Source organism: Peromyscus eremicus, chromosome 23 (assembly GCF_949786415.1).
Source record: "Peromyscus eremicus chromosome 23, PerEre_H2_v1, whole genome shotgun sequence".
In the NCBI taxonomy this organism is placed as follows: domain Eukaryota; kingdom Metazoa; phylum Chordata; class Mammalia; order Rodentia; family Cricetidae; genus Peromyscus; species Peromyscus eremicus.
Genome location: NC_081438.1, coordinates 24,047,529 through 24,075,115, shown reverse-complemented (window position 1 = coordinate 24,075,115; position 27,587 = coordinate 24,047,529). Strand labels below are relative to the sequence as shown.

General features: G+C 51.0%; 1 protein-coding gene across 1 annotated transcript in view; it reads left to right on the top strand.

Annotated features, from left to right (window-relative positions):
* The window catches only part of LOC131898592 (general transcription factor II-I repeat domain-containing protein 1-like), an 87,867-nt gene that overhangs the window by 56,001 nt on the left and 4,279 nt on the right, over positions 1–27,587 (top strand). The window contains exons 9-22 of the mRNA XM_059249780.1: positions 317–425; positions 1,798–1,835; positions 2,330–2,410; positions 3,039–3,128; positions 4,678–4,725; positions 5,537–5,602; positions 7,007–7,190; positions 8,708–8,757; positions 8,958–9,014; positions 10,501–10,584; positions 13,331–13,514; positions 15,348–15,376; positions 25,854–25,931; positions 26,344–26,536. Of these exons, the coding sequence (XP_059105763.1) occupies positions 317–425; positions 1,798–1,835; positions 2,330–2,410; positions 3,039–3,128; positions 4,678–4,725; positions 5,537–5,602; positions 7,007–7,190; positions 8,708–8,757; positions 8,958–9,014; positions 10,501–10,584; positions 13,331–13,514; positions 15,348–15,376; positions 25,854–25,931; positions 26,344–26,536 (1,291 nt within the window). The remainder of the gene's footprint in view (positions 1–316; positions 426–1,797; positions 1,836–2,329; positions 2,411–3,038; positions 3,129–4,677; positions 4,726–5,536; positions 5,603–7,006; positions 7,191–8,707; positions 8,758–8,957; positions 9,015–10,500; positions 10,585–13,330; positions 13,515–15,347; positions 15,377–25,853; positions 25,932–26,343; positions 26,537–27,587) is intronic.

The window sequence follows — 27,587 nt, the reverse complement described above, 5'->3', positions numbered from 1 at the left end:
TGTCCTGCAGAAGGTTAGGGAGAACTTTCCAGAATGAAGGTAGGATGTAGACAGATGAATTCCTGGCTGTTTCAGACACAGCCCCCAGAGAAGAGGTCAGATGCAGACCCCACCCTTCCAGGAGCGCCTCTAGGAATATCCTATAGAAGCCACTGCCTGGGTATCTCCGACCAACAGGAAAGGCCCTATCTTTGGGAGTTCACGAGATGTTAGGGCCGTAGTCCTCCGACCTTAGGCTCCTGAATGTTGGGGTGGCAGGTCTGCGCCACCACATCTGGCTGAAGAACCGCCATCTTAAACCCAACTCTTCCCGCAGGGAACAAGTTTACCAAAGACCCCGTGAAGCTGGAGCCAGCCAGCCCACCAGAAGACACTTCCACAGAGGTCTGTAGGGACGCTATGCTGGACCTGGCTGGGACTGCTTGGTAAGAGGTCCCTCCGCTGCTCTGGGTGAGGCCTGTGTTCTGCACGGTCTAGGAAGGGCCTTGCCGGTTCCCATCACCCCCACTTGGACACGTGGTTTCCACACAAGGACCCCGACTGTGAGAGACAGGCCACTGAGAGACAAAGAGGGGCAAGAGAACAAGGACCAGATAGTTCAGGTGTCTGTTATCTCAGAGACCTTCCTTGGTGGCCCACACTGTTTACCTCTGTGCAACTGACATCCTAGTCACTGGCCCTCACCCCGGCCAAACCCAGGCTGTGAACTGAGGGGGACAAGAACTGGCCATTTGGGCTACAGGTGTGGTTCAGCAGTAGAGCACTACCCAGAATCCCCCAGTGAGGGGATGTAGGCTTGGCTCACTGGTAAAGCACCTACCCAGTGCGTACAAAACCCTGGATTCCATCTCCATGCTTGTTTAAAAAGAGAGAGAGAGAGAGAGAGAGAGAGAGAGAGAGAGAGAGAGAGAGAGAGAGAGAGAGAGAGAGAGAGAGAAGTCATTTATTATAGCATCCCCGTGGCCCAGGTCTTGCTCACAGAAATCCTATAGACCCGACTCCCCACCAAGTGCCATTTGGTTCCTTTGCTGAGCCTGGAGACTCCTAAATTGGCTGGGTCAGGCCGTGAGCTGTGGAACACTTGCTGGCCAGGAAGATGGAGATGAGAGTGAGCATGGCCACAGGAACCAGGGCCCTGGGAAGCTGGTACCTGACACTAATATAGAGTAGTTAGTCCCATTCTGTGAAAGCATAGGATGCATGGTGGGGTTTTGTTTGCTTGCTTTGTGGTTTTGTTTTGTTTTTGAGACAGGATCTCACTATATCACTCCGGCTCTCCTGGAACTCACTGTGTAGACCAGGCTCTGGATCACAGAGATCCGCCTGCCTCTGCCTCCTGAGTGCTGGAATTAATAGCGTGCGCCACCATGCCTGGTTTAGGATTATTTTTATTTCAGGTATATATGTGTGTGCCTGGGTGTATCTATATGCACCACGTGTGTACAGATGCCTACGCATGCCAAAAGAGGGCACTTGAGTATACTAGAACTAGAGTTATAGGTGGTTGTGAGTCTCCCCCTCCGCCCATGTGGATGTTGGGAACTGCACTTGGTTTCTCTGTAAGAACAGTAAGCACTCTTAATACTGAGCCAGAGCTCCAGCCCCTTAGCTTGGTTTTCTCAGACAGACTTTTACAGAGTCGGGAGCTCACAGCAATGCTCCGGTGTGTTTCTCTCAAGTACGGAGGTCATAGACGGGCTCTGCCACTCTCAGATTTGGGGGGTGTTTCTGAAGTGTGGGTAGAGTAGCTCAGGACAAGGTCAGCACCGGGTCATTTCCCAAATCTTCTTTTCTCAGGTCAGACAAGAGCAGCGTCTCTGAAGACTGTGGGCCAGGTGAGAAGCCGCACGGCTCCCTTGTGTATAATATTCTGGGGCCATAGAACCCAGGGGGGTGGCTACCAGTTCCCTGCTGACAGCCAGGAGGAGGCCTGCCCAGGCTGTGAATCCTCAGTACTCGGGCTAGTCCTCTTCCCATGGCCATCCTCAAAGCCTCACCTGGCCAGCAGCAGAGCATGCTGGGAACTCTCTGGAGAGGGGTAGAGAATAGAAACCAAGGTCTGGCATCACCACTGCCTTCCTTGGTGTCTGTAGACGGGCAACCCCATCTTCACACCCCGTGGGTCTGTCCACTCTGTGCCAGGTTTGGCCTGAGTTTGTCCAAGGGCCGTCTGCTCCTTCCTGATCTGGGCAGGAGCCAAGGGTCCAAAATGGCTTTTCCTGGTTGTTCATTGTCAATGCACAGACCTGAGAATGTTCTGGAAAGACTTGCCTTTATATGGGCATGCCCGTGCCCCTGCCTGACAGGATCCGTCTTCTTCTCTTTGCAGGAACCTCAGGAGAGTTAGGAATGTTGAGGCCCATCAAAATTGAGCCAGAGGAGCTGGACATCATTCAGGTTACTGTCCCAGGTAAGAGACGTGTACATCGAAGGTGCTCCTGTTCCTGAACCGACATGTTGACAGAAGCTGGGCTGCTCTGCTGCCTGGGACCTACTCCATCAGGCCATTGTATCCGGGTTGATTCCCCACGCCCCCCCCCCCCCCCAGTGTTTGAAATAGAGCCCGGGGGTCTTTCATGTGCTGAGCAAGTGCTCTGCCATTGAGCCACACCCCAGCCCTCACTGGGGGATTCTAGGCAGGAGCTCTACCACTGAGCCACACCTCCAGCCCCTCACTGGGGGATTCTAGGCAGGTGCTCTACCACTGAGCCACACCTTAGCCCCTTACTGGGGATTCTAGGCAGGTGCTCTACCCCTAAGCCACAGCCCCCTTTTCCCTTTTTATTTTGAGACAAGAGCTCACTGGGTTGACTGGGCCAGCCCTGAACCCACTCAGTAGTCCAGGGAGGCCTTAAGCTCTCAGTCCTGATGCTTCTCACCTTCCCAAGAACTGAGGTCATCGGGCTGTACCACATCTGGCTGCATGCATTTCTTTAACATCTCGGTCTGTTAACCCGCTTGGTCCATTGGGACCTCTGAGGGACCATAATGGGCAGGACATGTAAAAGATGCTCTCAACATTTGGAATTTCCTTTTAGACCCTTCACCAACTTCGGAGGAGATGGCCGACTCACTACCTGGGCATCTGCCCTCGGAGGATTCCGGTTATGGGATGGAAATGCCGGCTGGTAAGAGGTGGGCTGGGGCTGGCCATACTGGGGACCTACCACCCTGGGGAGCTACAGGGAGGACAGGTGGGCCGGGAGACCCCTAAGTTTTTCTTGGAGTTGGGTGCCTTAGTTGGAGAAGTCTCAGCCCATGAGAGGCATGCCGGATGTGGGTGCAACTTGGGATGTGTTTTGGATTTTGATATATTTGCACTTGATAAGATGCTTTCGGCGATGGGATCTCAGTCTACATGTCAGTTCATTCGCTGGGGTTGAAGGCCTGCAGCAGATTGCTGGTGTAGTGCATTTGAGGTTCTGGGTTCCATGCCTAGCCCAGCAAGGAGTGAAAAAAATGAACAAGTAAAAATAACTCCCCAAGCCAGGGCGGTGGTGGCACACGCCTTCAATCTCAGCACTCAGGAGGCAGAGCCAGGCAGATCTCTGTGAGTTCGAAGCCAGCCTGGTCTACAAGATCCAGGACAGGCACCAAAACTACACAGAGAAACCCTGTCTCAAAAAACAAAAACAAAAACGCCCCCTCAAAAAAAAAGAAAAGAACTCCCCAAACAAGCCAGATGTGGTGGGGCATTAATCTCAGTGCTTGGGGAAGTAGAGGCAGGAGGATCGTAAGTTCAAGGTCATCCTTGGCTGCATCCTTGGTTCTAGGCCACCCTAGCCTACCTGAGACCAAAAAGAGGGGCTAGAGATGGTTCAGCAGGTAAAAGCACTTCCTATGGAAGCCTGATGACCTGAGTTGGATCCCTGGGACTCACAGGGTGTAATGAGAGAATGGATACCTGCAAGTTGTTCTGTGACCTCCATGTGTCTACTGTGGCATGCATATACCTACACACACACAAAATAAATAAATAAATAAATAAATAAGTAAATAAATAAATAAATAACCGGACTGTGGTGGCGCACACCTTTAATCCCAGTGCTAAGGAGACAGAGGCAGATGGATCTCTGTGAGTTTACATAAAGTGCTTCTCTTTTTCAGAGGTCAGATGAGGGCCTGGGATCCTCTGGAGCTGGAGTTACAGTTGTGAGCTGCCTGACATGGGTGCTGGGAACTGAGCTCAGGTCGTCTGTAGGAGCAATAATTGCTCTTAACCACTGAGCCATCTCCCCAGCCCCAGGAAAGTTCTTTCTGTCTCACTTGTGTCTTATACAGATAACCTAAAGGTGTGCTCCATATCAAACCCAAGACCGTGCACGTCCCCAGGAAGCACTCTCCAGCTGAGCTCCATCCCCAGCCCTGTGTGTATGTGTATGTATTTGTATTATGGACATTTTGTAAATGTATTTCATGTAGTTTTTGGTGCTGGGAATGGAACCTAGGGCCCAGTGCGTGCCAGGAAAGTGCACTACTGCTGAGCTGTGTCCGGGCCCTTGGGTTTTTTGTTTGTTTGTTTTTGTTTTTTGAGATGTAGTCTCACTGTGTTGCTCAGGCTGGCCTTGAACTCACAGAGTTCTGCCTGCCTCTGCCTCCTGAGTGCTGGGATTAAAGGGATGTGCCCCCACCACCCAGCACTAACATGGTTTCTTATCATCCTCTGTTTTCTCTTAGACAAAGGCCCCAGTGAGGAGCCATGGCCAGAGGAGAGGCCGGCAGAAGGTGAGACCCTGCCATAATTCCCTCTCTATGTCCACTCCACCCCGTGAGCAGTTCCCCTCCACTCCATCATCTCTCCAACACCCTGCATTTGGGCTGGGAGTCCTGTGTGAGCCAAGTGGGAGAAAGTTCTAGACTATGCTAGAACTGGCAGGCGTCTATCAGAATAAAGGTTAAGCTTCGGTTTACACACACCCAGTTGCTTTCTGTGAAGGATTCTGAAGTGAATTGTGCCCCTCATCTTCCTGAGCTAGAGTATATGGCTTGAATATATAAAACTGGGTTTCTGTATAAAAGATGTTAAAAGAGGAAAAACTGGTTTTTCTCTCTCTGCTGAGAACAAGGCAGGGTGAATGGAGAGGCCAAGGTAAGAGTGGAATCTTACCAATAGTGTGTCTGCCCCTAGAGTAAAACAGCCCGGAGATGAATGCCACTTTGTAGAACTCAGCTTGATGTAGACCAGATACCTTGTAAAGTATTAGGAAATATTTCTTGCCCGCCCCCTGGTGGTAGTGTATGCAAATTGCAGGCTTACTTTGCACCTACTAACTAGTTAGGTAACTTATTGGGCTGATCTAAAAGTGATGCTGTCTGAGAACAACCAAAGAACCTTCTAGATCTCCACTCTGGCAGACATCACCATCAGGTATGCAAAATCCAGGAATTAAGGGCTTGGGTAGAGCTGCCGTTTCCTTGTTCCTTTCCAAAATCTTACCACGAGGTAATTCCTGATACCTCCAAAGCTGGGGGTGTGAGTTAAGAAGCAGGATATTTCTGCATCCAGGAAACTCAGCACACTGCCTTTGTCTTCCAGAAAGCCCTGGTGATGTGATCCGGCCCTTGCGGAAGCAGGTGGAGATGCTGTTCAACACGAAATATGGTGAGTGGGGAAAGGGATGGGCCTTCAGGGCAGAGACAAAGACAGAGCTGGGACTCATCTTCACGATGGGAACACTTGAGGGATTGGTCCATATCGCTCACCCATGGCAGAGTCCCACCCTGCTGGCCTGTTGGTCCACATACTCTTCCTCCATATCATTCCCTGGTTCACATGCTTTCAGTCAGCCTCAGCCATGGGCCTTATTGACAGCTACAGGCCTCCCTGGGAACTCAGAACAAGAACTAGCTTTCTCTGGAATCCAGAAAAGTGGGGGGTATGACTCAATGCTACAGGATTTTCTTAGAATCCACCAATGAGGGGCCAGGGGTGTGGCTCAGTGGTAGAGCACCTGCCTAGAATCCCCTAGTGAGGGGCTGAGGTGTGGCTCAGTGGTAGAGCACCTGCCTAGAATCCCCCAGTGAGGGGCTGGGGTGTGGCTCAGTGGTAGAGCACCTGCCTAGAATCCCCCAGTGAGGGGCTGGGGTGTGGCTCAGTGGTAGAGCACCTGCCTAGAATCCTCCAGTGAGGGGCAGGGGTATGGCTCAGTGGTAGAGCACCTGCCTAGAGTCCCCCAATGAGGGGGTAGGTGTGTGGCTTAGCTTGTTTAGCATGTATAATACCCTGGGTTCCACCCACAGCCCTACAATAAAATAACAGAGTCCAGAAAAGAGGAGGCGTTTCGCCAACCCTGATCTCTCCCTAGCTCTTGGAGTTTGCCAGGTGCTGGCTCCTCACACTCTCTCATCCCTGCCTCACAATTCTTGTCACATCCTAAGACCCGTTTTACAAATAGGAAAATAGAAAGCCTGCTGGTGATGAGGCTAGCTCAGGGCACCAGTCTACTCAGGGGCAGAGAGCCTCAGATCAGGCTAACCCTGAATCTGGCATGCCACGGGGCTGTGTGAAGGTTTGGGATTTTTTTTTTTTTTTTTTGGTTTTTCGAGACAGGGTTTCTCTGTGTAGCTTTGCGCCTTTCCTGGAACTCACTCTGTAGCCCAGGCTGGCCTCGAACTCACAGAGATCTGCCTGGCTCTGCCTCCCGAGTGCTGGGATTAAAGGCATGCACCACCACCGCCCGGCCTGGTTTGGGGTTTTTGAAGGTAGCGGGGTTGGGAGGGGATGAGGGACCCATGGTCATATCCCAGCAACACTCTGTGGTTTCTCTGCTACACGAGTGAAGAGTGGCCTTTGGGGGTCACATTCCCAGGCTGTATGCCTTCAGCCAAGTCACATCCTCTGGGGACTCTATCCTACCTACAGGCTAGGGTGCTTTTTTCTCACCTTGCAAGTTCATGGGGTTCAACTGAGTGCCACCTCCAGGGCCCTGCCGTCCCTGCAGCTCCCGCGGAGAGGTGGGGATGGTTTTGGGCTCCAGGTGGCCTTACAGCAGCCATGCCTTCACAGCCAAAGCCATTGGTACCTCGGAACCAGTCAAGGTGCCCTACTCCAAGTTCCTGATGCATCCTGAGGAGCTGTTCGTCCTGGGGCTGCCCGAGGGCATCTCTCTCCGCAGACCCAACTGCTTTGGGATCGCCAAGCTTCGGAAGATTCTGGAAGCTAGCAACAACATCCAATTTGTCATCAAGAGGTAAGGACGGAGCCGGGTGTGGCAGCAGGTTTCCAGGCTGGCCAAGGCTACATACGGAGTTTCTGTCTCAAGAAAGAAAAGAGGGTAGGCTTGAGGGTGGGGGCAGAGAGATGAAATTAAGTTGAAAATATATATATAGAGAGAGAAGTAAGGACTGGCTAGACGCATGAAGGACACCATCAGATTTTGCCCAGCACCAGACACGGCACCAAACTGACGCATGAAGGCACCATACTGGCACCTTCCTGTTGTTCAGATTGCAAAATCTTTTTTCATTTTTCTTTTGGACAGCCCTGACTCTCTTGGAACTCTCTTTGTAGACCAGGCTGGCCTCAAACTCACAGAGATCTGCCTGCCTCTGCCTCCCGAGTGCTGGAATTAAAGGTGTGCGCCACCACCACCTGGCATGCTTGCTGTTCTTGCAAGGACCTGAGTTTGGTTCCTAGTATCCTGGTTGGGCAGCTCATAACCATCTATAACTCCATCCTCAGTGGTTTTACACACACAGTCACACCATCACACATGTACACATAATTACAAAATAAAACCTTACTAAAAAGAAAAAAAAAAAAAAGGCCAGGCAGTGGTGGTGGCGTACGCCTTTAATCCCAGCACTCGGGAGGCAGAGCCAGGTGGATCTCTGTGAGGTTGAGGCCAGCCTAGGCTACTGTAGCTAGAGTTTTCCTGCCTGGCCCACAGTCAGGACAAATCTCTATCACCCACCAGTCCCACAGCCGCTCAGACCCAACCAAGTAAACACAGAGACTTATATTGCTTACAAACTGTATGGCTGTGGCAGGCTTCTTGCTAACTGTTCTTACAGCTTAAATTAATCCATTTCTATAAATCTATACCTTGCCACGTGGCTCGTGGCTTACTGGCGTCTTCACATGCTGCTTGTCATGGTGGTGGCTGGCAGTATCTCCCTCATTCAGCTTCCTGTTCTCTCAATTCTCCTCTCTGTTAGTCCCGCCTATACTTCCTGCCAGGCCACTGGCCAATCAGTGTTTTATTTATTGACCAATCAGAGCAACAGATTTGACATACAGACCATCCCACAGCAGGTTCCAGGAAAGGCGCAAAGCTACACAGAGAAACCCTGTCTCAAAAAACAAAAACAAAAAAAACAAAAAAAAAAAGGAAAAAAAATGAGCAGTTAAGGAAGGTACCAGTTGTTGGCCACTGGCCTCTACATTGCATCTGTACACATGTGCATATACACACACATCATTTCCCCAGCTGTGCGTTTCAATGCTAGGCAGTACGGATTGGATGATGTCCAGAGCAGAGCGCATCAGCCAGCCCAGGACTTGGGAGGAACCTCAGAGCTCAGAGCTGTTGACAGCTCCCATCAACCAGCCAGGATGGCTGCCCCAGTGTGGCAAGGACCTTAATTCTGTGTTGGCCAAGAAGTCTAGGCAAGCCCATTGCACAGATCTGTAGACTGAAGCTCAGAGGCTGAACAGCCCTAGGATGCTTGGGCAAACCTCATTGATGGTACTGGTTGTGTTTTCTAGACCCGAACTGCTCACCGATGGTGTCAAAGAGCCTGTTATGGATACTCAAGGTACCTGGGCATGGGCGAGACCCAGGTGGGTGTTGGGGGAGGGGGGCACCAAGTCTCTGCCATGCCCCGTCCTGATGCCCCTGTCCTATCCCCTACCCTAGGCATTTCCCCACTGCCCCTGGTGGGTTTGCCCCCTCGATGCCACCTGAGACCCCAGGTGCTCCCTCCTCACCTGCCTTCTCTCCCCACCCCACCCCCAGAGAGGGACTCCTGGGACCGTCTTGTGGACGAGACCCCGAAGAGGCAGGGCCTTCAAGGTAAGTTTAGGCCCATATAAATTTAGGCATTCCGGGGTCGTGACCTTGGGTGGCTTTAGGCCAGGGGTGGCAGTGGGAGTCGGGGAGAGTCTGGACCCCACCCGTGGGCTCTAGGGTGCCCGACTAGCCTGGTATGTCTGAGTTAGAGTCTGGCTGTCAGGAGGGCGACACCCAGGCACAGGACTTCAGAGCTGGCAGAATTCTCTATCTAGGCGGTCGCCATCTACCTTTCTACTGTCATTCATCAACTCAGCTCTTAGTACTTTGAAATTGAAGGACTGGATGGTGGCCATGGAGAGCCAGAAAGGCAGGCAGGAAGGCAAGCAGTGGGATACAGAAAAATGTTAAAGGATGGCTTACAGCTGGACCAAGAGGAGACTTCTGGCACCCTTTCATGTGAGGCCAGCCAACATCCCTGCTATCAATAGGGATGCATCTGAAAACCTACCACATCCTACGTGTGCGCGGCTTAGAAAACGAATGGGCATGGCTGGCGTGAGTCCCAGGGTGGCTGTCACCAGGGGGCCGCTTCATGGTCACCCTACTACTGAGGAGTTCAGAAAGGTAGCAGCGGCCAATGCTGGAGTTAGGAGGAGACCTTACAGAGGACCGGCTGCTGGTCACCTCAGCGCCTCACTGGAACAGTGAGGGGAGTTTCTGTGTCTTACCTCACCCTATGTACATCCCTATATCTAAGTCCTTAGTGGGCTGAGAATGTCACCAGAGGTACATATAAAGCACCAGAGGTCATTTCCTCCTTCCTCTGCTGTCCATACCCTTTCTCTCCTAAGGCCAGGCCGGGATGTAACCTCCCTGAGGTCAAAAGTACAGTCCTGCTATGCTAGTACATGGGGTTCCTTAGTCAACACTATTTCAGAATGGTAGCCCTTACCTAGAGTACTCCCAACCCTGTGAAGAGCTGGCAGCATGGCTCAGTGGTAGAGCACCTGCCTAGAATCCCCCAGTGAGGGGCTGGGAGTGTGGCTCAGTGGTAGAGTATTTCTGTACCATCTGTAAGACTCTGGGCTCCCCTGTGCTACCAAATAATAAAGAGCCCCAGGTGGACACTCCCATTCTTGTCCCCTGTTTCCCTGTGAGCTCTCTGAAGCCTTTGCTCCAACTCCCACCCAGCTGAGGACACAGAAACCCCCTCTCCCTGGTGCCTCACTTCCAGGCTTATTTAGTAGTGTGTTGGTTTTCAAATGTCAACAATTATTAACTTAATTTCATCTCATGGCTGTTGTCTCAACAGTGTGAGTCCTTCCAGGAAACACACACACACACACACACACACACACACACACACACACACACACACACACGTCTCATGAAGACTGGTTTTGAAGGACTCTGAGGGGCCCACTCCAAAGATCTGCTAATTGCCAGAGAAGGAGTTCACTGTAATTAGGAAATCATTTTTCCTGTAAAAGTCACCGAGTGCCTTTTAATGTAACCACCTCTGTCCGTAATTGTACTCACTCTGCAGAAAATTACGACACCAGGCTCTCGCGGATCGACATCGCTAACACGCTTAGGGAACAAGTCCAAGATCTGTTTAACAAGAAATACGGTGAGTTACAGGAAGGGGTCAGGTGGAGGGAGAACCGGGCAGCTCCCTGCCTGTTTGGCAGAGAGGTTGATCTATATTTTAGGTATTTCTTTTCTCTGCTTTTTTCCCTTTGAATTATTTATTTATTTATTGTGTGTATGGGTATGTGTGTGGGTGCGCACATACCCCAGCACGGACATGATAATCAGACTTGCAGGAATCGGTTGTTTTGTTCGACTGTGTGGGTCCTGGGAATCAAACTCAGTCCGCCAGGTTTGGTGGCAACCACCTGTGCGTGCTGAGTCCTCTCACCAGCTCTCACCTATTTCCTTGGGCATCTGCTATATATGCCAAGCACTGGGGAGACAGTGTCACAGAAAACAGACACGAGGTAGGATGGCACACCTGTCATCTCATCCCTTGGGAAGTTGAAGCAGGAGGATTACTACGAGTTTCATGGCAGCAGGAACTGCAGACTATGGATTTGGTTGAGAGACAGAGAAGGTGTGTGAGCGCTCGCCGGTGAGCTGGCTTACGGGGTAAAAGTGTTGGCTGCCGCCGGGCGGTGGTGGCACACGCCTTTAATCCCAGCACTCAGGAGGCAGAGGCAGGAGGAACTCTGTGAGTTCGAGGCTAGCCTGGTCTACAGAGTGAGTTCCAGGAAAGGCGCAAAGCTACACAGAGAAACCCTGTCTCGAAAAACCAAAACAAAAGTGTTGGCTGCCAATTAGGTGTTTAATCATGAACGATGATTAATGATGACCAGAGTTTGATTCCTGGCACCCGCATAGTGAAAGAAGAGACCCAACCACTGCAAGTGACCCTCTTCCCCTCCACCACGGGATGTGCACACAGGTGCTCACACACACACACACACACACATACACACACAAATAAAATGTAATAGAGACTGGGTGTGGCTCAATAGGCAGACTCCTTGCTGAGCGTGTGTGAAGAAGCCCTGGGTCCAGTCCATGGCACTGCATAAACTGGGTATGGTGGCAGACACTCCTATCATCCCAGCACTTAGGAGGTAGAGGCAGGAGGGTCAGAAGTTCCCAAGTCATCCTCAGTTACATAGAATGTTCCCTGAGTTACATGAGACCCTGGCTCCAAAAACAAAAAACCAAACCAACTTTAAAAAAGAGATGGTTGGTAGGTATGGAAAGATGGCCTTTTTTTTTTTTTTTTTTTTTTTTTTTGGTGTTTTACGACAGAGTTTCTCTGTGTAACAGCTTTGGCTGCCCTGGAACTGGATCAATAGATCAGGCCTTTAATCCCAGCACTCAGGAGGCAGGGGCAGGTGGATCTCTGTAAATTCAAGGCCAGCCTGATCTACTGAGTGAGTTTTAGGACAAGCAAGGCTACACAGAGAAACCCTGTCTTGAAAAACTAAAAAGAAAGAAACAGACTTATAACAAGAAAGAGCCCAGAGGTGGTGGCGCATACCTTTAATCCCAGCACTTGGGAGACAGAGGCTGGTGGATCTCTGTTTGAGGCTAGCCTGGTCTACATAGGGAGTCCCAGGGCAGCCAAGGCTACATAATAAGACTCTGTCTAGAAGAAATTGAGAGAAAGAAAGAAGGGAAGGGGCCTGAGATTGGCTAGATAGTGGTCCCTCATGTCAGGAAAGCATCCTGTCTGGCTTTGTCTACCTTCCTTACTGCTGAGTGGAACATACCCATGTGGGTCCTGACTGTGAATCTGACCACCACAGGCTGGGGAAAAGCAGATGTTTCAGAGTTCCCATCCTGGAGGCAGCCAGAGGATGTCTTAGGGTTTTTATAAGAGACACCAGGCTGGAGAGATGGCTCAGTGGTTAAGCACAATGGCTGCTCTTCCAAAGGTTCTGAGTTCAATTCCCAGCAACCACGTGGTGGCTCACAACCATCTGTAATGAGATCTGGTGCCCCCTTCTGGCCTGCAGGCATACGTGCAGGCAGCACAGCCTAGAGTCTGAGAAGTATTAGTGCCACCAGAGCCAGCACCTGGGACCACACGTTTCTACTCTGCACTCGAGGCCCACCCAGCATGGATTCACATCAGAAGTTCCGTGCATAGCACACACGCTAGTCACGCTAGTCTCCACAGCTTCTCCAGAAGTGGTTCTCAACCTGCAGGTCACAACCCTGTCAGAGGTCCAATATCAGATATCCTGCATGTCAGATGTTTACACTACAGTTCATAACAGTAGCAAGATTACAATTCGGAAGTAGTGTTTTAGTTAGAGTTTACTATTGCTGTAAAGAGACACCATGACCACAGCCACTCTTAGAAGGAAAACGTTTCATTGAGGGTGGCTTACAGTTTCAGAGGTTCAGTCCATTATGATCATGGAGCATGGTGGCGGCGTGCAGGCAGATGTGGTGCTGGAGCTGAGAGTCCTACATCTTGACTCAGAGGCAAGAGGAAGTCAACTGATTGTCACACTGTGTGAAGCTTGAGATAGAGACCTCAAAGCCCGCCCCCCCCCCCCAGTGACACACTTCCTCCAAGAAGGCCACACCTAATAGTGATGCTCCCTGTGGGTGGCGTTTTCTTTCAAACCACCACAAAGTAGCACTGAAATAATTTTATGGTTGGGGGTCACCACAACATGAGGAACTGTATTAAAGGGTCGCAGCGTTAGGAAGGTTGAGAATCGCTGGTCTCTACAGGCTTCCACAAAAGGGCCCTGTGCCCACTGGGACAGACGCTCCCATATTGTGCCACACACCCTGTTCCACCGCTTCCTCTTAACTGGCACAACTGTCCTTCTCGCATCCAGGTGAAGCCTTGGGCATCAAATACCCAGTGCAGGTACCCTACAAACGAATCAAAAGCAATCCGGGCTCAGTCATCATCGAGGGCCTACCTCCCGGGATCCCATTCCGCAAACCCTGCACCTTTGGCTCCCAGAACCTGGAAAGGATCCTCTCTGTGGCTGACAAGATTAAATTCACAGTCACCAGGTACTTGACGAGGAAGGGGAGGGGTTGAGGCTGGACTGGCTGGGATCGGGAACCGGCTCCAGAAATTCCTGCAGTAGGGGTGTGTCTTAGGGTTTTGTTTTTAATTTTTTTTTTCCGGAGCTGAGGACCAAACCCAGGGCCTTGTGCTTGCTAGGCAAGCGCTCTACCTCTGAGCTAACCCCAGGGTTTTTATAAGAGACACCAGGCTGGAGAGGTGGCTCAGTGGTTAAAAGCACTGGCTGCTCTTCCAAAGGTCCTGAGTTCACTTCCCAGCAACCACACGGTGGCTCACAACCATCTATAATGAGGACCCCTCTTCTGGCCTGCAGGCATACATGCAGGCAGAACACTGTATACATAATAAATAAATAAATAAATCTTTAAAAAAAAAAAAAGACACCATGACCACGGCAACTCTTACAAAGAAATATTTAATGGTGGTGGGGACTCACAGTTTCAGAGGTTCAGTCCATGATCATCATGGTGGTGTGCGTAGACAGATGTGGTACTGGAGAGGTACCTAAGAGTCCTACATCTTGCAGGCAACAGGAAGTCAACTGAGACATTGAACAAAGTTTAAACAAAAGACCTCAAAGCCCACCCCCACAGTGACACACTTCCTCCAATGAGGCCACACCTCCTAATAGTGCCACACTCCCTTTGGGGACCATTTTCTTTCAAACCACCACAAGGTGTTACAGAGGAACTGCAGACCAGACAGGGTTCAGGAGTTTCCACACAGTGACTGGCCACCCTTCTAACTGTATGCCCCGCAGCAGCCCCTTAGGCATACCCAGCCCCCTGAGAAAGCACAAATTCTGTGTATACACATGGCCTGGGCATCTTGTTGCAATGTGGATTCTGGGGCTTGGGAGCTGGTGTGGTGGGGAAGTGTTTCCTGAGCAAGCCTGAGGACCTGAGTCTGGACCCTCAGCATCCATATAAAAATGTGGGCATGCTCCCATGTACCTGTAACCGCAGCACTGGCGTATTAGGAAGAGAGATGAGAAGATTCCAGGGGCTTGCTTAGCTAGGTGGGAAACCTTTCCTTGAATTAAAAAAAAAAAAAAAAGAAAAGAAAAAAGATACAGAGCCAGGGTGATGGTGGCGCACGCCTTTAATCCCAGCACTCGGGAGGCAGAGCCAGGAGGATCTCTGTGAGTTTGAGGCCAGCCTGGGCTACCAAGTGAGTTCCAGGAAAGGCGCAAAGCTACACAGAGAAACCCTGTCTCAAAAAAACAAAAAAAAAAAAAAAAGAAAAAGAAAAAAGATACAGAATGATTGAGGAAGATACTTGAAATCACCCTCTGGCATGCATACAAAGGTACCCACCACGCCCACCTCACATACACTAATGGTACAGATCCCAAAACATGCTTCTCATCCCAGCATTCGGGAAGCGGAGCCAAGAGGGTTATGAGTTAAGTTAGCCCAAGTTATATGAGACCCTTTCTCAAAAAAAGACAGGAAGGAAAGAAAAGAGCAAAGGAATGGGGCTTGGTTGGTTTCAGGTGTATACAGCGGGCATGACGCCCTGACCTCATCCCCAGCACCACATAAACCAGGCTGAGTGGTGCACCGCTGTAATCTCCACACTCAGGAGGTAGAGACAGGAGGATCAGAAGTTCCAGGTCCTCCTTGGCTACAACATAGAGAGTTCAAGACTAGCCTGGGATACAAGAGATCCTCTCTGAAAGAATCAAACATTAATATGTGAAATGGGCCCTAGGCATTTGTTACCAATTCCTGGGCAAGCTTGTGTCGTCGTGTATCTGGTGATAGTCTTATCCCCAGTGCCTTTTCCCTGAAATTCCACTTCTGTTTTCTCTGCAGGCCGTTCCAAGGACTCATCCCAAAGCCTGGTAAGTGGTATTCTGTGTGTTTGGGAGGCACTCGGTCCTTGCGCAGTTCTGGGAGCTCAAAGCCAAGTCCACCATGGGCACCACTGCCTGGCTCAGGAGTGGGACCTGGCTTAGGGGGTGTGGCTCAGTGGTAGAGCACCTGCCTAGAATCCCCCAGTGAGGGACTGGGGTGTGGCTCAATGGTAGAGCACCTGCCTAGAATCCCCCAGTGAGGGGCTAGGGTGTGGCTCAGTGGTAGAGCACCTGCCTAGAATCCCCCAGTGAGGGACTGGGGTGTGGCTCAATGGTAGAGCACCTGCCTAGAATCCCCCAGTGAGGGGCTAGGGTGTGGCTCAGTGGTAGAGCACCTGCCTAGAATCCCCCAGTGAGGGGCTGGAGTGTGGCTCAGTGGTAGAGCCCCTGCCTAGAATCCCCCAGTGAGGGGCTGGGGTGTGGCTCAGTGGTAGAGCACCTGCCTAGAACCCCCAGGGAGGGGCTGGGGGTGTGGCTCAGTGGTAGAGCACCTGCCTAGAATCCCCCAGTGAGGGGCTGGGGGTGTGGCTAGTCAAGTTTGCTAAGATTACACATAATTCACCATGCCTGGTTTACGTGGTGCTGGGGCTGGACCCAGAGCCTCGTGCATGCTAGACTGGAACCTATGCTGTGTCCCTACCCCCAAGACCCTATCTTAAAAAGAATTATAAAACAAAGAAAAACGCCTCTGGCTCTGTTGTTCCCTCTACAGCAGCCCACTGGGTGGACTCTAGGATCCTGTGGGAACCTATGAACACAGAGGGTTGCCTTCCCACCAGTGAGAGGTCCAGAAAGTCCCTTCCTTGGAGCTGACCCTGGTCCAGCCCCGTTCTGCCTGGTCCCATAGCAGGCTCCCACCCCACCCCCACCCCCACCCCCCACCTTCGACTCCTGAGTTCATTTGTGAACGCAGGTCTCTTGGCTCCAGGCTGATAGCCTAAAGTCAGACCCTAGCCAGTGGCCAGCCCTGACACAAACGACTGCCTGAGCTGGTGTCCCTTCCGAGTGGTGCTCCTCCTGTCCCTCAGCGGTCCAGGAAGTGTGGCTTAACCGCTCCAGCCTCCATAGAAACCCAGTGAGCCTATCTGTCACCCACCCCACTGTAGACCCAAGTCTGTCCCTGCCCCCCCCCGGTATCCCGCTCGTTTTTGGGGACAGAGTCTTGATATGTATCCTTCACTGGCCTCAAACTCGTGATCCTCCTGCCTCAGCCTCTGGAATGTTGAGGTTATAGCTGTGTGCCGCTACTCTGGGGTTGGTTTAACTTCTCACAGGAGGAAACAGAGTCGGAGAGGTTAAGAAAATTTCTCAAAGTCACAGAGCATTTGGGTAGCCTGGCTGAGATCTGAAAGGAGGTCTTACCCACTTTTGGCAGGATCCAGGTTGAACGAGGCCCCTACGCCCATCCACTGTGCCAAATTAAATCTCTGATCCTGCTGGGTGCCTCTTTGTTGCCCCCTCATGGCCACTGTGTGTAATCACATGGGTCCTGTCAACCACCTTTTAAATTCCCAGTTTGAAGCTGGTTTACTTGTTGGGGTTTGTTTTTCGGTTCGGTGTTAGGATTTTGAGTGTGTGCGTATATGTGTAGTGTGTGTGTGTGTATGTGTAGTGTGTGTGTAGTGTGTGTGCATGTGTGAGAGTGTGTGTGCGTATAGTGTGTATAAATGTTCAGTGTGTGTATGGTGTGTGAGTGTAGTGTGTATACTGTATGCGTAAAGTGTGTGTGTGTGTGTGTGCGTGTGCGCGCGCGCGTGCACAGGCATACATACTCAGGTCTTCAGGCTTAGAGGCAAGGGTCTACCTGCTGAGTTATTTGGCTGCCTCCGGGTCCTGCTTGCTACGAAGGCTGTGGGGCTCAAATTCAGGTCTTTGTTTTCAAGATAAGCACTTTACCTGCCGAGCTAATCTCCTCAGCTCTGCCTTTTTGTTTGTTGCTGCTGCTGCTGTTATTTTTTTTAATATTTTTTAGATTTATTTATTTTATGTGTCTGACTCTTTTCCCTGTACCACATGTGTGCCTCGTGTCTGTGGAGGTCAGGGAACTGGGGTTATAGATGGTTGTGAACCACTGTGTGGGTGCTGGGAACCAAACCCTGGTCTTCCGCAAGATCAACCATCACTGCTAACCGCTGGGCCATCTCTTCACACCCCACCCCCAGCCCGTAACGGTTTGTGTTTTAAGGCAGTGTCCTATATAGACCAGGCCGGAAGGAACTTGACGTTTAGCTGAGAATCTTCTTAAACTTAGGATCCCCCTGCCTCCACGTCACAGTGCTGGAATTACAGACATGTACCACTCTGTCAGACTGGTCCACTCTTGTCTGAGGGTTTTTGTTGCTGTGATAAAAACACCACGATCAAAAACACCTTGGGGCCGGGTGGTGGTGGCGCATGCCTTTAATCCCAGCACTCGGGAGGCAGAGCCAGGCAGATCTCTGTGAGTTCGAGGCCAGCCTGGGCTACCAAGTGAGTTCCAGGAAAGGCACAAAGCTACACAGAGAAACCCTGTCTCAGAAAAAAAAAATACCTTGGGGAAGAAAGGTTTTATTTCGGCTTAGAACTCACAGTGCCACCGAGGGAAGTCAGAGCAGAAATCTGGAGGCAGGAGCTGATGCAGAGGCCGTGGGGGAACGCTGTTCACTGGCTTTCCCTCCATGACTTGCTCAGCCTGCTTTCTTATACATCCCACAACTACGTGGCCAGGGGTGGTCCCACCCACAGTGGGTCTGAGCCCTCCCACATCAATCACTGATTAAGAAGATGTCTTCTTAGGCATCTAGAGGCAATCTGATGGAGGCATTTTCTCAGCTGAGTTTAGCTTGCGTCAAGAAAGGTGCTGGGAGCAGGTGCAGTCCCTTCTGTCGGGAAGGGTCCCCTGGCTGGGGAGCAGAGGTCCCTGCGGGGAAGGACTGTTGGAGGCATAATCCCAGAGGACTGGCCGGAACAATGAGAGTTACTAAGAGAGAGAATAATAAGTGTATTGTGGGGGGAGGGGAGGAAGACGGATCTTTACACACACATGTGAACAGTGAGCACAGTGGAGGTCCTCCAAAAATGGGTGCAGATTGGTTTCCACAAATCCAGACAGGGGCCACCTACCAATCACTCAACATCTGGAGGGTAGGGTGTAGCTGCCAGCCTGGGGAGGTGACATTCTCCAGGTTGGGGTGAGGAGGAAGCCGTGAACCCAGCCTTCCCACTCTTAGGTTTGTGGTTGTCGTTGTTGTTGTTTTTTGAAACAAAGTGTCCCAGGTAACCCAGGCTGGCCTTGAACTTGCTGGGCATCAAGGATGACCTTGAACTCTGACCCTCCAGCCTACACGCTACTTCCAAAGTGCTGGAATTACAGGTCTGTACTCTATACCATGCCGTTTTGTGCAGTTCTGGGCGTGCAACCCAGGGCTTCTTGCATGCTAGGCAAGCAGTCTACCAAGAGAGTTACATCCCTAGCCAGATGTCTGTCTGTCTGTCTATATGTCTGTCCATCCGTCCAGCTGTCTGTCTTTGACAGTGTCTCATTATGTAGCCCAGGCTGGCCTTGAATTTACAATCTTCTGCCTCCCAGGTAGCTGGGGTTATACAGGTCCGTGGGGGGGGGGGGGTGTATGTGGGTGTGGGTGTGTTTCGGGTTTTATTTTCAGGCATCAGAGTTTTGTTTTCCAAATGATGTCAGATTTGCATTTCCTGGTAGCCATGCTTCCAGCTGGGGCGGGAAGACTGCAGATGGTAAAGCTGGTCCCAGGTGGTGGGCCCAGAGATAGAGGAATTAAGACCTAGAAGGGGATGGAATGGCCGTGAAGAAGGTGGAGAAAGAGATGGAAGATGGAGGTGATGCTTGTCTAAAAGCGTGGATCTGCGGATCTATGGGGGGGGGCAGGCTTTGGAGGTAATGAACTCCCTGTCACTGGAGGCATTCAAGCCGAAGTTAGGTAGTCAGTCACTTACCAAAGAGAATATTCCCTACAGGGTTTGCTGCAAAGGAGGATGAGAAAAGCTGTTCCCACGTCACAGGACCTGACAGGACCGGTCCCACTTCCCTTTGCTGTCCAGTTATGAGCTTCCAAACAGCCAGTCACTTCCTCCTCTACAGGGTGTCGTGATGGACATCTGTCTGTTATCCTAGCTTCTGGAAGGAGTTCAAGGCCAGCTTTAGTTACATGGGAAGCTTGGGGCTAGCCTGGGCTACAAGAGACCTGGTCTTAAAACTGAATAATAAGGACTTGAGCTATGACTCAGAGGTTACGTGTGTTTGCTGCTTTCCCAGAAGGCCTGAGGTCACTTCTTAGCAACTCTATCGGGTGGCTCACAGGTGACTGTAACTCCAGCACCAAAGGATCCACTGCCCACTTCTGGCCACCGCAGACACCCACGGACACTTGGCGCACGCATATGCACACACACATATGTATATCATCATCGTTTCCTCTGACCCCAGGTGCAGCTTCAGCACCCTTTCAAGGAAAAAAATGGGTGCATTGGGGTCCCCACAGGCAGAGCAGAGCTGCCAGCTTCTTGTGTGACTCCAGCAATCCAAGTTCAGCTCTTTTGAGCCTCAGTGACCTTATCTATAAAACAGGAAGAATTAGCGGAGCGGTGGTGGTTCACGCCTTTAAATCCTAGCACTCAGGAGGCAGAGGCAGGTGGATCTCTCTGAGTTCAAGGCCATCCTGGTCTACAGCTCTAGTTCCAGGACAGCAGGAATAAACAGAGAAACCCTGTCTTGGAAAACAAAAACAACAAAAAAAAAAAAACAGGAAGGATTGCCTTCTCTCCAACCTGGAGCCCATGGCCAAGGCCAGGTGGGTCTCAGAGGCTCAGAAAGGCTGGATCTCCAGCCCGGATTAGACCTTGCGGACAGCATGCCTGGGGAGCCTTTGTGTGCTGGGTCCCTGCTGCCCAGAAACCTGAGCACCCCAGGGAGCTAGAGCCAAATTCTCAGCAGCCCCAGTTTAATCTAGGACACCTCACAGTTCACTTCCCAGTTCAGGTTCAATTTCAAGAAATCGTTATGGCAGATTAAGACCCACCCCACCCCAGTGAGAATTTATTCCAATCACTTGGAGAATAAGAGGGGGAAAAAAATTAAAACTCTTTAATAATATCGTGCTCCCAAAGAGAAACCCAGAAGAGAAATCTCTTGTGGCTTTATGTAGGTTTAAGCTATCACATCGTATTCTTACGCTCACGTTCATCTCTAAATTGCTTTCCAGTCCGTCCCTGTCCCCGGCCTGTCCCATGTCCCCATGTTCCCCTCCACCCCTGGCCCAGTTACACCTTGAGCAATTAAATATGTGTGTTTTATGTTTTACAGAGACAGAAACTGCAAGGTTTGGTCATTTTTTGAACAAATGGGGAGATTTACAATGTAGAAATATTGTCACAGTTATCTCAAGATAGACCAAGGTAGCCTGCTCACCATGGTCACCCAGAATTATGCTTTTCCTGGTGAAAGGCACATGGTTTACTCAGTGTCTGTCAGCCAGGGTCTTCTCTGAACTGCCTGGCAGAGGCAGTACTCCTTTAGCTGAATTTTACTTTTGTATAACTTAATTTTTGCTTTCTTTTTTTAAATTACTTATTTATTTTTATTTTATGTGCCCTGGTGTTTTGCTTGCATGTATGTCTGTGTGAGGGTGTCAGATCTTGGAGTTACAGATGGTTGTGAGCTGCCATGTGGGTGGTGGGAATTGAACCCGGGTCCTCTGGAAGAGCAGCCAGTGCTCTTAACCACTGAGCCATCTCTCCAGTGTTTTGTTGTTGTTTTGTTTGTTGTTGTTATTATTGTTTGAGACAAGGTTTCTCTGTGTAGCCTTGGCTGTCATGGAACTCAGTCTGATCCACATGCCTCTGCCTCCCAAGTTCACCGGGCCGGCCAACTTAATACTTTCTAGGCAAGTTTATTGGTAAATCTCTTCTAACGTCAGTGTATCAGTGAGGAAAATGTTTTACCATTTCTCTAACATCGTCTGAGGCCCAGGTTGAGATGCTCAGCTGTGGAGAAGGGCCTGCCACACACCGGTGGCAGAAGACCCTCTCAGTGCCATCTACTGTCACCTTGAAACTATGGAGAGCTTCTGAGAGAAGGGGACCTGAGACAGGCCTGGCTGGGAGCCAGTCTGGGGTTGATCTTGACAAGCAGGGAGCGAGGAGACAGAATGGTCCTTTAGGAACCAAGTTTGCCGTTTCTGAACTACGATCTTCGATTCCGGATAAGTTAACTTATGTCTATGATCTTAACATGAGTTAATTGACTCTGTAGTCTTGGATAAGTTAGCTCACTGTGTATGATCATAGATAAGTTAACTCACTCTCTGTGTTGTTGGATAAGTTAACTGACTTACTCTCTGTGGTCTGGGATAAGGCACCTGACAATCTACAGTTTGAGGTGGGTTGACTTAACTATCTCTAGGCCATTCCTTCAGGGTCCCCTCTGTCCTTCTGTACTTTATTCCCTGAGGCTGGAGGGATATTTTCCTGGCTCCAGCCCTCCTGGCTTCCCCCCTTCCCACCCTTCCAGCTCTGTCTTAGTCTAGAGAGCTGAAATAATACTGTCCTGTCTCGGTATCCCAAGGCGCCACAATTCCAGCCCCAGCCACGCTTCCTCCGTGTCATTATGCTCTCTGTTAATATGGCTGCAGTAATGACTGCCTACCTTACTGTCTTCCTGGGAAGCGCTGACCGCTGCCAGGGTGGGGCAGAGAGGACTCTGGCCAGATGTCCCACTCCTGGGCCCAAATCTGGCCCTATGCTTCCTCCTTTATTCCAAAAGGGGCCATGGAGCCGCAGGGTGTCTGGGAGGCCCTGACCATTTCCTGGTCTATGGAAACTCAGCCAGGGCCACTGTGACCCACCCTGCACCTGAATGGGTTAAAGATCTCAAGTCCTGCAGCCCACGTGTGGCTGGAAAGGAACTTCCTGTGTTCTCGGGTTCGTAAATAAGAGGCTCTGCCACTTCATGAAGTTGAGGGAGCCCTGGACCTTTCTATAAGATTCCAGAAACCCTTATGTAAATGTACGAAGCAGAGGGGCTCAGGGGATGAGTCATTCAGCAAATCGGCACACCCACAGAGACGAGGACAGCTATGGTGGCATCCACTTAAAATAGTCCCCGCTCTGGGGAGCAGAGACAAGTAGATCCCTGGTGCTCGCTAGCCCAGCCAGCCTAACCTACTTGGCCAGTTCCAAATGAGAGACTCTCCAAAGATAAGCATCCCGAGGAAGGGCTCCCCGGGCATAAAGGCATGAATACAAACACACAAAAGTTAACTTCTGAAAGACCACTTGAAAGGATGATAAAGGACGCTGGTGGCGTGGTTACTGCTGAAAGGTCACGGTCACGAAAGAACCCAGTGTTAGTTTTCAGAGCTTTATTGGGAGGGAAAGGGGGAAGGGGAGAGAGGAGAGCCAGGCCTGGAGAGAGAGAAAGATGGCGGAGTGGGGGGAGAGGGGAGCAGAGCAGAGAGGGTGTGGGGTCTGCATCCAGCTTTTTTTTTTTTTTTTTTTTTTTTGGTTTCTCAAGACAAGGTTTCTCTGTGTAGCTTTGTGCCTGTCCTGGAACTCACTTGGTAGCCCAGGCTGGCCTCGAACTCACAGAGATCCGCCTGCCTCTGCCTCCCGAGTGCTGGGATTAAAGGCGTGCGCCGCCGCCGCCGCCGCCGCCGCCGCCGCCGCCGCCACCACCACCACCACCACCACCACCGCCCGGCGCTGCATCCAGCTTTTAAGGTGCAGATTGTGTGACCACGCTGTGCCTAAGTAATCGCCAGCACCCATTGATGACCTAAGACCCCAGACCCCAAACTGCACGTGTGTAGTCATGTAGCTGGAGTGAGAGCAGAATTCTAACACCACTCACGTCGATAAAAGCAGCCAACACCTGTGTTTGAGTTGGGGTGACATCAACCCGGTGTGGCTACCAACCGCATTAGTGGTCTTTGAGGCACCTGAGGACAGTAAGGGTAGGGCATGGGTGGGACTCAGCCCTGTGCTCACTAAATACTCGGTTCTTTGCAGAGTACGGAGGAAAGGTTAGCTGACAAGGTAATTGGGAGGTAGGGATGGGGACACAGCAGCTAGAAAACCCACCAGACCATGGAGGCTGGAACCGGATAGCTGGCAGCTAGGTCAGAGGGGTCCCAGGGGCACAGATGCAGGGGTGTCTCTCTTGTGCTCATCACCGTTTTAAACAGTACAAGCTAAGCATGGTGGGACACATCCGCAATCCTCAGTACTGAGGAGTCGGGGCAAAGAAGATCAGGCTCTCTTTCCAGATCATCTTTGGCTGTATACTGAATTTGAGACTCAAGTAGTGTGCTACCTGAAACCCTGGCTCAATGAATGAATGAATGAATGAATGTGAATGAATGAATGGGAGGAAAGAAGGGGGTATGGGGAGAAGTGAAGGAAAAAGAAAAAACACCCTGGGCTTGGCAAGAGGGCTCAGCAGTTAAAGGCACATGACTCCACGCCTGACGACCTGAGTTCGATCCCTGGAACCCACCCGTTACATAGGAGGGAACTGACTCCCACAAGAGGTCCTCTGAGCCAAGCATGGCGGCACACACATTTCATCCAGCACTCAGGAGGCAGAGGCAGGTGGATCTCTGTGAGTTCCAGGCTAGCCTGGTCTACATAGCAAGTTGGAGGACAAGCCAGAGTCGCATGGTGAGACTCTGTCAAAAAACACAAACAAAAAAAATCAACAAGTTGTCCTTTGACCTCCACTTCTGTTTTGTTTGTTTTGATTTTCAAGAGAGAGTTTCTCTCTGTAGCCTCGGCTGTCCTAGAACTCACTCTGTAGACCAGGCTGGCCTCGAACTCACAGAGATCCATCCACTTGGCTCTGCCTCCTGAGCGCTGGGATTAAAGGCGTGCGCCACCACTGCCCGGCATGACCTCCACTTGAAGTGCCATGATCCACGTGTGTTCATATATACACACAAAATGAATTAAACAAAAACCCTGGGCCTGGAGAGATGGCTCAGGGGTAAGGCACGTGCTGCCAAGCCTGATGACCTGAGTTCGATCTCCAGGACCCACGTGGTGGAAGGAGAGAACCGACTCCTGCAAGTTGACCTCTGACCTCCACTCGTGCACTTGCTCACACATAAATCTATGTAATTAAAAACAAAAACAAAACCACAAATCTTCCAGTCCAGGTGTAGTAGGGAACATGACCAGCACTAAGAAAGCTGAGGCAGGAGGATCATGAGATTGAGGCCCAGCTGAAAAAAGAAAACAAAAGCCAACGGACTTGGATTTGGTGGTGGTTATTCTATGTTCCTGTTTTCGGTCTTGTTATCCATAAATAAGGTAGTATAGTAGTGTGTGAGCCACAGGCAGGAAGGAGGATACGGCTTTTTGTCCCTCGTAACTTGCTGTCTCTGCACACCACATACTCCTAAGAACGGCCCCTGCTTCCTGCAGGAGGCAGCCTGTTCCGCTCAGGTGGGGAAAGGCCACGGCCAGTCCAGGCCCTTGAATCTCATCCTGAGATGGGGCAATGTAACAGCCCCATCATTGCTGCCAAGCCAAATATCATGGCTTGTGTGTGTGTGTGTGTGTGTGTGTGTGTGTGTGTGTGTGTGTGTGTATACACACGTGTTCCTTAAGGCAAATATAGTTAATTTTCAGGCTAACGCAGTGGGTTTGAAAGAGTGCCCCGTCACACTGTTTCTGGGGCTATAACTAGTATCCACTACACTGTTAGCTCCTCTTGGGGTGCTCTATGCCTGGCCTGTGGTAGGGGTGCTGCTTGGAAAATTCAGGTAGATGGAAGGATGAGTGGGTATGTAGATGGATGAATGGGAGGTGGGTGGGTGGGTGTGTGGATGGATGAATGCAAGGTAAGTGGGGGGGTGTGGATGGGTAAATGAGAGGTGAGTGGGTGGGTGTGTAGATGGATGAATGGGAGGTGAGTGGTGGGTGTGTGGATGGGTAAATGAGAGGTAACTGGGTGGGTGTGTGGATGGGTAAATGAGAGGTAACTGAGTGGGTGTGTGGATGGATGAATGGGAGGTGAGTGGTGGATGTGTGGATGGATGAATGGGAGGTGAGTGGTGGATGTGTGGATGGATGAATGGGAGGTAACTGAGTGGGTGTGTGGATGGATGAATGGGAGGTGAGTGGTGGATGTGTGGATGGATGAATGGGAGGTAACTGGGTGGGTGTGTGGATGGATGAATGGGAGGTGAGTGGTGGGTGTGTGGATGGATGAATGGGAGGTAACTGGGTGGGTGTGTGGATGGATGGATGAATGGGAGGTGAGTGGGTGTGTGGATGGATGAATGGGAGGTAAGTAGATGGGTATGTTGATGGATGAATGGGAGGTGAGTGGGTGGATACACTCATGAGACCAAAGTGGTCGCAGTAGAGATGGCAGTCTCTGGAGCGTCTGCCCAGCAGGCCAGGGCCACGCGGGAGAAGCGTGTGCTGGCCCTATAGTCCGATTGTCTCCCTGCAGACGAGGATGATGCCAACAGGCTCGGGGAGAAGGTGATCCTCCGAGAGCAGGTGAAGGAGCTCTTCAATGAGAAATACGGTCAGTGCCCCCGGGTGGCCGGGGTGGGTCCACAGGGCAGCTCGCATGACCACAGTGACGGGTGGCATATTTGTTAGTTACTTTTTTCTAATTGCTGTGACAACATACCCCACTTAAGGAAGGAAGGGTTTATTTGGGGTCACAGATTAAAAGTAGTCCATAGGGCAAGGACGTGAGGCAATTGGTCACGTCTGCAGCTGGGGAGCAGAGAGAGCTGTGTCTGTCTCCTAGGTAGTTCTAGAACCTGGGGATGATCAATATGAACTATCATAACATATGCGAATGATCAATATGCTGGCCCTGGGGTGGGATGGCTGCTGAGTTGGGCTGTCAGAGTCACGATCCTCTCCCTAGAGTGTTTCACCTTTTGACATGGGGGCATCTCTCTCTGGTTCTGACCTGTGCTCTGTAGGGGAGGCCCTGGGACTGAATCGGCCTGTGTTGGTCCCTTACAAACTGATCCGGGACAGCCCAGATGCCGTGGAGGTGAAAGGCCTCCCGGATGACATCCCCTTCCGGAACCCCAACACCTACGACATCCATCGGCTGGAGAAGATCCTGAAGGCCAGGGAGCATGTGCGGATGGTTATCATCAACCAGCTCCAGTGAGTGCCGCAGGGCAAGAGCTGTTGGGGAGGAGAGGGTACCACCCTGGCCCAGGACATAATCAGCAAGCTCAGCCAGGGGTCAGAGAGAGAGAATCCTGAGTCAGAAAACCAACTCCAATTTTTTGTTGTTATTGTTGTTTTGAGACAGAGTCTCATGTAGCCCAGGCTGGCCTGGAACACACTATGTAGTTGAGGCTGACCTTGAACTCCTAATATTCCTGCTTCCACCTCCTAGGTGCTGGGATTACAGCCCTGAGCTAATTTACCCAGCCCACAATTCAGAATTTCTTGAGTATCCTCTCTGTACTCAAGACGTTTTAGGACAGGGCTCAAGAGATGGCTCAGCAGTTTAGAGTACTTGTTGCTCTTGCAGAGGACCCAGGCTCGATTCTAGGCATCCACGTGGTAGCTCAAACCGTCCCTAATTCCATTTCCAGGGGATCCGATACCTTCCTCTGACTTCCTTGGACACCGTGCACAAATGTGGTACACATACACATGTGCATGCAGAAACTCATACAATAAAATAAATAATTCTAAAAAAAATAAAATAAATCATTTTTAAAGTTTGAGGTAGGAGCTGGGGAGAAGTCACAGTTAGTACAAAATGTTTGTCATACAAGCGTGAAGAGCTAAGTTCGGGTCTCCAGGACCCACAGCATGCACCTGTAATCCCACCACTGGGAAGGTAAAAGCAGGAGGATTCCTGGGGCACACTGGCCCTCCAGGCTGGCCAAATCAGTGAGAAATTCTGCCTAAAAATATAACACGGAGGCTCCAGAGATGGCTCAGCAGGCAGAAATGTTCGCTGCATAATCATGAGAGCTGGAGCTTAGATTTCAGTGCCCACATAACACGTGGGGCTTCTCGTGCATGCCTGTGGCCCCACGAGTAGGGTTGAGACAGGATGGTCTCTGGAGTTTGCTGGCTTCAGGCCTAGTGAGCAAAACTAGTGCCAGCTTCAGGGAGAGGCTGTGCCTCAAAGGAATAGGTGGAGAATGGTAAAGAGAGACACCCAGTACCCTCTCTACTGGCCTCCTCCTGTGCA